General features: G+C 45.4%; 1 protein-coding gene across 1 annotated transcript in view; it reads left to right on the forward strand.

The window, feature by feature from the left end:
- trub2 (TruB pseudouridine (psi) synthase family member 2) overlaps positions 1-11,605 on the forward strand; it is a 111,957-nt gene extending 100,352 nt beyond the window's left edge. The window contains exons 6-9 of the mRNA XM_078535575.1: positions 5,308-5,389; positions 6,211-6,283; positions 7,347-7,483; positions 11,040-11,605. Coding sequence (XP_078391701.1) covers positions 5,308-5,389; positions 6,211-6,283; positions 7,347-7,483; positions 11,040-11,362 — 615 coding nt within the window. The 3' untranslated portion in view covers positions 11,363-11,605. The remainder of the gene's footprint in view (positions 1-5,307; positions 5,390-6,210; positions 6,284-7,346; positions 7,484-11,039) is intronic.
- The last annotated feature ends 11 nt before the right edge of the window (positions 11,606-11,616 follow it).

Raw genomic sequence — 11,616 nt, forward strand, 5'->3', positions numbered from 1 at the left:
TTTAAAATAGCGAGAAGAGAGCTGGGAGCACATGGAGAGCACACCTGAGTGAGAAGGGCAGCGGCGGCAGGAGATAAAAACTGGCGGCAGAGAGCCCCTTCAACCTGTTTCTGGCTGTAAGGGCCAAAGTGTGACGTCACAGGAAAACTGGTAGGTAATTGGTGGATATCTCTCCCGTGTCTCTTTTGAGTGGCCAAGTGGTTTAAATCGGGAGACATTATTACAGCTGAAGACTACAGTTAAGAAATTCACTTTTAAAATATTTAACATCTAAATTAATTAAATAGAATAGAGATGGCTGGGCAGGTGATGTGTTGCAGCTGTAGCACGTGGGTGCTTGTAGATGCCGGTGCAATCCACGGTGACCATATCTGCAACAAGCGTTGGCTGCTCGTGGAACTTTGGCTCAGAGTTGATGAGCTGGAGTCTGAGCTGTGGACACCTCGACACATCAGGGAGGGAGAGAGTTACCTGGAAACTGTTTCGGGAGGCAGTCTCACCCCTTAGATTAATTACATCAAATTTGGTCAGTGGTCAGGGACAGGAGGGCGTGACTGCAAGCGAGGCAGGTATGGGGATCTGGAATTTAGCTTTGGAGGAGCCTCAGCCAGTGTCCTTGTCCAATAGGTACGAGGTTCTTGCTGCCGATGTGGAAGAGGGCACAGACTGCAGAGAGAATGAGCGAACTGACCACAGCACCATGGTACAGAGCGCCATTCAAGTGGGGGGATAAGAGAGAAATTTAGTAGTAATAGGGGATAGCATAGTTAGGGGAATAGATACTGTTCTCTGCAGCAAAGACAGAAAGTCCCGAAGGCTGTGTTGCCTACCTGGTGCCAAGGTTAAGGACATTTCTTCTGGGCTGAAGAGGAACTTGGAGTAGGAGGGGAAGGATCCAGTTGTCCTGGTCCACGTAGATACCAACGATATAGGTAGGACTAGGAACAAGGTTCTGCTGAGGGACTATGAGCAGCTCGCGGCTAAATTAAAAAGCAGAATCACAAAGGTAATAATCTCCAGGTTACTACCTGAGCCATGTGCAAATTGGCATAGGGTAAATAAGATTAGAGAGGTGAATGCATGACTCAAAGATTGGTGTGGGAGAAATGGGTTTTGATTCATGAGACACTGGCACCAGTACTGGGGAAGGAGAGAGCTGTTCCATTGGGATGGGCTTAATTTGAACCATGCTGGGACCAGTGTCCTGGCGAATCGTATAACTAGGGTTGTAGGTAGGGCTTTAAACTAATTAGGTGTGTGCGGGGGGTGGGTATTTCAATTGAAGAGAAGTTTAGAAAATCAAAAATAAACGAGAGAGCAGAGGTGCAGGGTAGTGAAGAAGCAAGCGACAATCAAAGTCTAATAGGATGGGGAAGAAAATATAAGCAGAAGAGTGCAGCAGAACTTGGGACCAGAATGAGTACTAATGGTAAAAAGTCAAAGCTTAAGGCTCTTCATCTGAATGCACGCAGCATTGGTAACAAGATAGATGAATTAATGGCACAAATAGAAACAAATGAATATGACTTAATAGCTATTACAGAGGTGTGGTTGCAGGGTGACCAAGACTGGGAGCTCAATATTCAAGGGTATTCGACATTCCGGAAACATAGGCAAAAAGGAAAAGGAGGTGGGGTAGCTTTGTTAATAAAGGAAGGTATCAGTGCGGTGGTGAGCAGTGATATAGATGCAATAGATCGTGATGTGGAATGAGATTGGGTGGAAATAAGGAACAGCAAGGGAAAGAAGTCATGGGTGGGAGTCGTCTATAGGCCCCCGAAGAGTTGCCTCACGGAAGGACAAAAAGTATTAATTGGGAAATAATAAAGACGTGTAAGAAGGGAGCTACAATTGCCATGGGTGATTTTAATCTGCATATTGACTGGACAAATCAGATTCGCAGGGGTACCATGGAAGATGAATTTGTAGAGTGCATCAGAGATTGTTTCTTACTGCACAAAATTGCAGAACCTACCTGGGAACAGGCTATTTTAGATCTAGTAATTTGTAATGAGGTAAGATTAATAAGAGATCTCATAGTTAAGGATCCTCTAGGGGGTAGCGATCACAACATGGTAGAATTTCTAATTCAGTTTGAGGGCAAGCAACTCGGATCTCAAACCAGTGTCCTCAACTTAAAAAAGGGCAAATTACAGAGGTTTGAAGAAAGAGTTGTCTAAAGCGGGCTGGGAAAATAGACTAAGGAGGTCAGTGGATGAGCAGTTGCAGACATTTAAGCAGATATTTCATAACACTCAGTAAAAATTTATCCCGATCAAAAAGGACTCAATGAGAAGGATGAACCACCCATGGTTAACAAAGGCGGTCAAGGAGAGTATCCAATCGAAAACTAAAGCATACAAAGCAGCAAAAACTAGTGGTAGGCCAGAGGTTTGGGAATGTTTTAGGAACCAGCAGCAAATGACCAAAAAGCTCATAGAGGGAAAAATTGATTATGAAAATAAATCGGCAAGAAATATAAAAACAAAGAGCAAGAGCTTCTCCGGGTATATAAAAAGAAATAGAGTAGCTAAAGTGAGCGTGGGACCCTTGGAGGATGCAACTAGAGAATTGATAACGGGGAACAGGAAAATGGCAGATAATTTAAACCAATATTTTGCATCGGTCTTCATGGTGGAGGAGACTATAAATATTCCAAAGATATCAGATAAGCAAGGAGCTAATGGAAGGAAAGATCTTGTAACAGTCTCTATCACAAGAGACAAAGTATTTGACAAATTAATGGGACTAAAGACAGACAAGTCACCAGGACCTGATGGCCTGAATACAAGGGTTTTACATGGAAACTCGGAGCATGAGTAGGCCATTCGGCCCTTCGAGCCTGCTCCCGCCATTCATTATGATCATGGCTGATCATCCAATTCAATAGCTGCTCCCGCTTTCTCCCCATGCCCTTTGATCCCTTTCGCCCCGAGAGCTATATCCAACTCCTTCTTGAAAGCATACAATGTTTTGGTCTCAACTACTTTCTGTGGTAACAAATTCCACAGGCTCACCACTCTCTGGGTGAAGAAATTTCTCCTCATCTCAGTCCTAAATGGTCTGCCCCGTAATCTCAGACTGTGACCCCTGGTTCTGGACTCCCCCACCATCGGGAACATCCTTCCTAAATCTACCCTGTCTCGTCCTGTTAGAATTTTAGAGGTTTCTATGAGATCCCCCTTATTCTTCTGAACTCCAGCGAATATAATCCTAATCGACTCAATCTCTCCTCATATGTCAGTCCCGCCATCCCACGAATCAGATAATTTAAACCAATTATTGAAGGAAGAATTAAAGGAAGTGGCTGCAGAGATAGTGGAGGCATTGGTTGAAATATTCCAAAACTCACTGGATTCTGGGAGGGTCCCAGCAGATTGGAAAACCGCTAATGTGACGCCCCTGTTCAGGAAGGGAGGAAGACAAAAAGCAGGAAACTATAGGCCAGTCAGCCTAACATCTGTCATTGGGAAAATGCTAGAGTCCATTATAAAGTAAGAAATAGCAGGACATTTAGAAAAGCTTAACACAAACAGATGCAACATGGTTTTGTGAAAGGGAAATTATGTTTGACAAACTTGCTAAAGTTCTTTAAGGATATAACAAGCAGAGTTGATGAAGGGGAACCCCGGTAGATGTAGTGTATTTGGATTTCCAGAAGGCATTCAATAAGGTGCCAGATAAAAGGTTATTTCACAAGATAAGAGCTCACGGTATTGGAGGTAATGTATTGACATGGATTGAGGGTTGATTAACACACTGAAGACAGAGTATCGGGATTAATGGGTCTTTTTCAGGTTGGAAAGACGTAGCTAGTGGAGTGCCACAAGGATCAATCCTAGGGCCTCAATTATTTACTATCTATATTAATGACTTGGAGGAGCGGACAGAGTGTAATGTATCCAAATTTGCTGACGATACAAAATAGGTGGGAAGGCATGTTGTGATGAGGACATAAGGAATCTGCAAAGGAATAGAGATAGGTTGGGTGAGTGGGCAAGAACTTGGCAGATGGAGTTTAATGTAGGAAAGTGTAAGGTCATGCACTTTGGTAGGAAAAATCAAAAGGCAGACTATTATTTAAATGGAGAGAGACTCCAAAAAAGTGCAACACAGAGGGATCTGGGTGTCCTTGTGCATGAAACACAAAAGGTGCAGCAAATAATTAAGAAGGCAAATGGAATTTTGGCCTGTATTGCAAGGGGGTTGGAGTTTAAAAATAGGGAAGTCTTGTTACAACTGTACAGGGTGTTGGTGAGGCCACACCTGGACTACTGTGTACAGTTCTGGTCCCTGTATTTAAGAAAGGATATACTGGCATTGGAGGCAGTTCAAAAGAGTTTCACTCGGCTGATTCCTGGGATGAAGGGGTTGAATTATCAAGAACGGCTAAACAGGTTAGGCCTTTATTCATTAGGATTTAGAAGAATGAGGGGTGATCTTATTGAAACGTACAAGATTCTGAGGGAGCTTGACAGGATAGATGTTGAGAAGATCTTTCCACTAGTGGGAGAATCTCGAACTAGGGGATATTGTTACAGAATAAGGGGGCACTCATTTAAAGCTGAGATATGAAGGAATTTCTTCTCTTGAGAGGGCAGTGAATGTCTGGAATTCTCTACCTCAGAGACTTGTGGAGGCTAGATCACAAAGTATTTAAAAAGGAGGTAGATAGATTTTTGAAATATCGGGGAGTTGAGGGTTATGGGGAGCTGGCATGAAAGAGGAGTTGAGGCCTAGGGCAGATCAGCCATTATCTTATTGAATGGCGGGGGCAGGCTTGAGGAGCCGAATGGCCTACTCCTCCTATCAAGAATCAGCCTGTTCGGTCACATGAAGACCCGTGGCAGAAACTCACGACCCTGAGTAAACACCATCTTCGAATCAAGAGATAGCTGACGAAATTCAGTGACCCAGCTTCCATTGCTCTCTGGGGGAGAGAATTCCAAACACTCATGACACTTTGAGAGGTGAACTTCCTCCTCAACCCCGTCTTAAATTCCTCTCTGAACTGCTTCCAGTGCCATTATATCTCTCCAAATAAGGAGTCCAAACCTGTACACAGTGCTGTAGGTGTAATCTCACCAATGCCCTGTACAGTTGTAGCAAGACTTCTCTACTTTTATACTCCAACCCCTTGCAATAAAGGCCAACATTCCACTTGTCTTTCTAATTACCTGGTGTACCTACACGCTGAGTTTGAGGTCCCTGGATTTCTGTGTCTGTTAATCACTTGCTAAATGAACCACTCTCGATGTCAGAATGGTGACAGTTGTTATTCAGCTGGTCTTGTTTTCGATTTCTCAGGAATACACCGTTAAAGGAAGCTTCGGAAAAGCAACTGAGGATTTCTCTGACACGGGTAGACTGATCGAGAGAACAACTTATGGTAAGGATTGGAGATTGGGGGCAGCTCAGTGGGACAGGAAGTCCAGGGCTCTGCCTGTACACAATTAGCTGGATCTTTATAAGCATAGTGCCATCAGGCTGATGAATGAATGATGCAGCTCAGCAATCTGATAGCTCACTGGAATAATGAAGCAGGGGAGGACTTGAAGGAACAGTTCATCGCCATGGTCTCACTACAACTACCTCATCCCACCCACCCCTTAACCCCACCCGCCCTTTCCCCATCCTCGGTCCCGCGCGGACCGTTCTCCACCCCACCCCAGCAGAGTGATGGGATTCGGCTTGCCGAGTGACCCAGCAGAGCGACGGGATCCCGCTTGCCGAGTGACCCAGCAGAGCGACGGGATCCCGCTTGCCGAGTGACCCAGCAGAGCGACGGGATCCCGCTTGCCGAGTGACCCAGCAGAGCTACGGGACCCCGCCACCAGTCACGGAACTTGTACAGTGTCCCAGCTTTTTGACTCTGGCTGGCATGACCTGACCTGAACCCACCCTCAAACTTGCACTTCCTAGTAGCTTGTCACTGGATAGTGGTGGACACTGGAAACTCTCCCCTATCCAGGGGCACTGGCAATCACATAGAGCCCCCCAACTCTTGGCATGCCTGAGGATGACCAACACAGTCCACAGCCAAGGTCCTTCTGCCACCTTACTCACCCTCCCCCTGAACCACTGGTAGCTATTCCTCAGGGAAATAAGCTCTGGCATTCCTAACTCCTGGGATGGTTGTGCTGGTCCTGTTTGTCCTTGTGGGAGCCTCCTCTTTAGCCTGTACTGAGACTGAGTAATTTTATGTTACAGATCACATCACATTGGATAGGCTGGAGCGCATCATCGCAGTGATCCAGGGCAGCCACCAGAGAGCACTGCTAACGTACGTATGTGAGCCAGAGGGTACAGAGGGCAAGGGGAACTCCTGTTGTCAGCCCATCGCTGGGCTTTTATTGAGAAGCCCAAGTATGATGTATCCTCCCACAGTGAAGGAAGTTCCACTGACCATAACAGCAGAAACCAAAGAATCAGAGAAGGAAGTCATTCAGCCCATCACGTCTGTGCTAGCCCGTTGAAAGAGGTATCCAATTAGTCCAACTCCCCCACAAGTCCCATTTGAAAGTCATTATTAAATCTTCTCCAATCACCCTCACAGGGAGTGAATTCACTGATTCAAATTCTCATCTCCTCTCTGCAGCTTTTGCCAATTATCTTCAATCTGTGTTTGGCTACTGCTTACCTTCCTGTCAGTGGAAACAGTTTCTCCTTCCTTAGTCTATCAAACCCCTTTGTTATTTATACTTCTTATTAAATCTCTCTCTAACCTTCACTGCTGTAAAGAGAACAATCCCAGCTTCTGTCGGTGCAGACTCGATGGGCCAAAGGGCCTCTTCTGCACTGTGAGATTCTGTGATTCTCCAGCCTCTCCACATTAACTGAAATCCCTCATCCCTGGTCTCATTCTTAATGAAACAGGAGGTGGTGGAGCACTCATTGTGGGATATGCTCTGTGCTGACAGGTTCTGTGGAACCAAGGACCTGGTCAGTTTCTGCCACCACCCCCCCGGCCGCTTACCCAGAGGCGCTGAGCCCAATATCGCTCCCCTTGCTACTGCTTGGCTGATACCAGCGGGCACAGCAGAGGATGTAAAGTTTGGCCCTGCTCCCTAAGAGCAGTCCACTGTCAGCAGGTGAACTAGAGGGTAGGAATGAGACAGCGAGGATGCAGGAGTTGGCTTTGTCAAAAACATTGCAGCCCCTCAATGTGAGGCTTGTGCGCGTCGGTGTGAGTGCCAGTGTACGCTGTAGTGGGTGCCAGTGAGGCTGGCAAGGTACTCTGGTGTTTTGGTGCCAGTGCACAGTGAGGTCAGTGCCAGTGTGGCTGTACGATGTGCTGGTTGGATTAACGATTGTTCTCTAACTGCAGGCACTCTTTTCTGTTCCAGGTATTCTGGCATCGATTTGAAAAGCCAAGAAGCATATGAGCTGGCATCGCGGGGACTGTTACGGCCAATGCACAAATCCCCTCCCATCATTACTGCCATTCGATGTGTACACTTTTCCCCTCCGAACTTCATGCTGGGTATGTCGGTACAGTTCAATACAGTCCATGAGTCAGGGGACTGAGGTGGCTCCTGACGTCCCCTGCATTTCTTAATGTTGTTTTTCATGTTATTTGAAGCTGAGAAGCATTTCCCTCCTGTCCTGAAGGAGTGGATCACTCCTGGATTACAGGAGTGTCAGCCATAAGATTCAACCATACTGCCTCAGTCCATCCAGTCCACATCCATTCACCAATACAGCACAAACCAATCATCATCCCTCTACTGCCACCCCCATGCTTGGAACACACTGCCACCCTGTCCCAGAGGGTGAAAGGACAGTGTGTGGACAGGGCTCCTTTCTAACCTAACATGTTAAAAAACCCAACAAAGGAAGATCTAGTAATTGGGAATGAAGCAGAGCAGATAAGAGAAGTAAAAGTAGGGAACATCTAGGTAATAGTGACCATAATGTGATACACTTTGAGATGAAAGAGAAATGAGAAATATAATAATGAATAATGAGTCAGCATGGATTTCAAAAGGGAAAATCTTGCTTAACTGACCTTATTGAATTTTTGGAGGAGGTCATAGAGAGAGTAGACAATGGTCAAGCAGTAGACTAACATCAAGTCCATGCCATCAGCCGCTTCTGCCACTTTTGTTCCTTCCCCAGTCAACCGGCCCAAACTTTCTCTGATGCTCCCCCCACTCAAGCCCTGAACTCGCACCTTTCCTCTACTTTCTCTCCTATCTCACTTCATCTCACTGAGCATACCCATGAGATCTACCTCCTGCTCCCTCAACCATATTCCCACTAAACTGCTGATCTCCAACTTCCCCTCCTTGTCCCCATGTTAACCAATAATGTTAAAGGTTCTCTTTTCAGGCACTGTCCCTCTCTCCTTAAAATTTGCTGCCATCACTCTTCTCAAAAAAACACTTGGCCCTACCCTCCTTGCAAACTACCATCTCATCTCTACCCTCCTTTTCCTCTCCAAAGTCCTTGAATGTGTTATAGCCTCCCAAATCCTTTCCCAGAACTCCATGTTTGAATCCCTCCAATCACAAATGACATCCTCAGTGACTGTGACAAAAGTAAACTTTCCTTCCTTGTCCTTCTTGACCTGTCTGCAGCCTTTGACATAGTTGACCACACCATCCTCCTCCAATGTCTCTCCACTGTTGTTCAGCTGGGTGGGACTGTCCTCACCTGGTTCCTTTTTTATATATGTAATTGTAGCCAGAGAATCACTTACAATGGCTTCTCTTTCTGCACCTGCACCGTTACTTCTGGTGTCCAAGGATCTATCCTCGGCCCCCTCCTATTTCTCTTCCTTTTGTCCCTTGATGACATCATTAGAAAACATGTCAGTTTCCACATGTTCAATGAAAACCCCCAGCTCTACCTCACCATCACCTCTCTTGGCTCCTTCACTGTCTCTAAACAATCAGATTGCTTGTGGTACTGGATGAACAGAAATTTCTTACAATTAACTATCGGGAAGACTGAAGCCATTTTCTTCAATCCCTGCAACCTAGCTACTGACTCCATCCCACATATCCGCACTCTCATCAAGACTACCTTTGTAACATCACTTGCCCCATCTCAGCTTATCTGCTGCTGAAACCCTCATGCCTTTGTTACCTCTAGACTCATTTATTTTGATGGCCTTCTGGCTAGTACCCCACATTCTACCGTCCAAAAACATGAGCTCATCCAAAAAACTGCTGCCTATGCTTTAACTTGCACAAAGTCCTGTTCACCCATCCCTCTGTGCTCATTGACCTATGTTGGCACTGGGTTGAACAATATCTCAGTTTTAAAATTCTCATCTTTGTTTTCAAATCCTTCCATGGCCTCACCCCTCTCTCTTTCTGTAATCTCCTCCAGCCCCACAATCCTCTGAGATATCTGTACTCCTCTAATTCTGAGGACCTTGAGCATCCCTGATTTTAATTGTTCTGCTATTGGTGACTATGCCCTCGGTTGCCTGAGTCCTAAACTCTGGGATTCCCTCCCTAAGCCTGTCAACCTCTCTCTCCTCCTCCAGGACATGCCTTAAAACCTGTCTTTTCAACCAAGCTTTTGTCATCAACCTAATAGTGTCACCTGTGACTTGATGTCCAATTTTGTTTTGTAATGTTCCTGTGAAGTGCTTTGGGACATATTATTCTGGTAACAGCACTGAAAGCATAGAATCATAGCTTACAGCAAAAAAGATCATTCAGCCCATCATGTCTGTGCTGGCTCTCTGCAGGAGCAATTCACCGAGTCCCACTCCCCGTAGCACTGCAAATTTATCCTTTTCAATGTCTCGACTGAACCTCCCTCGACCCCACCCTCAGGCAGCACATTCCAAATCCTAACCACTTGCTGCGTGAGAAGATTTTTCTTCAGGTCTCTATTGTTTCTTTTGCCAATTACCTTAAATCTGTGCCCTCTGGTCCTTTCACCAATGGGAGCCATTTTTCTTTATCTAGTTTGTCCAAACCCCTCATGATTTTGAATAGCTCTATCAAATCTCCTCTCAACAAAAACAGCCCCAATTTCTTCAATCTATCTAGGTCACTGATGGTCCTAATCCCTGGAACCATTCTTGTGAATCTTTTCTGCACCCTCTCTAATATCTTCACATCCTTCCTAAAGTGTGGTGCCCAGAAGTGGATGCAGTACTACAGATGAGGCCAAACATAACCTCCTTGCTTTTGTACTCTATGCCCTTATTTATAAAGTCTGGAATTCCATATGCTTTATTAACCACCCTCTGAACCTGTCCTGATTTATGCACATATACCCCGAGGTCTCTCTGCTCCTGCACTCCTTTAGAGTTGTACCCTTTATTTTATATTTTCTTCCTACTACATTTCTCTGCATTAAACTTCACCTGCCACTCGTCCACCCATTTCACCAACCTACGCCCTTTTGAAATTCTACACTATCCTCCTCATAGTTCACTACTTCTAAGTTTCTCATCATCTGCAAATTTTGAAATTGTCCCCGGCACACCAAGATCTAGGTCATTAATATATATCAGGAAAGGTAAGGGTCCATGTAACAGTGAGGGTTGATGTGGTGTACTTCATCAAAAAACTCCAAGTTAATAGGTACTACCGTGCTGGCTTTCTTTAGTTAACCTGCATTTGTCCAGGTGACTATTAATTTTGTCTTGAATCATCGTTTTTAAAACTTTTCTGCACCAAGGTTAAACTGACTGGTCTCTAGTTGCTGGGCTTATCTTTACACTCCTTTTTGAACAAGGGTGTAAAAATTCTCCAGTCCTCTGGAACCACTCCTGTATCTAAGGAGGATTATGACCAGTGTCTCTGCAATTTCCACCTTTACTTCCCTCTATCCTTGGTTGCATCTCATCTGGTCCTGGTGCCGTATCAAATACCTCCTCTATCAATTTTAAACCCTTCCAGTGTCTGAATTAGCTCTTCTTTCACCATGGCCTCAGCAACAGCATCTTCCTTCATAAAGACAGATGTAAAGTATTCATATAGTACCCCAGCCTCCATGCATAAATCCCCTTTTTGGTTCCAAATCAACCCCGCTCCTTTTACCTGTTGATGAATGTCATCCTTTTCCCTCAGAGATCCAGTGTCTACATGAGACCCAGCAGTACCTGCGAAAGGTCGTCCATGAAATAGGTTTGGAGCTGAAGTCATCAGCAGTGTGTACCCATGTGCGACGCACACGTGATGGGATTTTCACAGTGGAAGATGCATTGATCAGGACACAATGGGAGCTGCAGAGCATACAGGCTGCAGTCCGAGCCAGCCGCTCAAAAGTGAAAGCCAAGCTCCAAGAGGACAGCTGGAGGCACACAGACATCGCAGGGGAAGACATGTCCACTGGAGTGAAAGCCCAGGAGAGGAGCAGCAGGTGTTCAGGACCCACACCAGTGGGAGACTGATCTGGACCCCTAGCACAGAGCCCTCTCCTAGGCTGCAGTGTGCACACACTGTATGGATTTGACTGTTTGCTTACCAAAAAAATCAGTCAGGCTGATTTTAAGTGGGAACTCTAGGATTTGTTTACAAGAAGAAACTATATTCCAGGATAATGTTTCAAAACGCTGGGCTTTTTTTTACATAGGAGCAGCTGTGTAAATCTGTTAATTCTTATTGTGTTGAAGCAATAAAAAGACAGTCAATAACTGGTGATTGA

The sequence above is a fragment of the Cetorhinus maximus genome, unplaced genomic scaffold, assembly GCF_964194155.1.
Source record: "Cetorhinus maximus unplaced genomic scaffold, sCetMax3.hap1.1 HAP1_SCAFFOLD_535, whole genome shotgun sequence".
Lineage (NCBI taxonomy): Eukaryota > Metazoa > Chordata > Chondrichthyes > Lamniformes > Cetorhinidae > Cetorhinus > Cetorhinus maximus.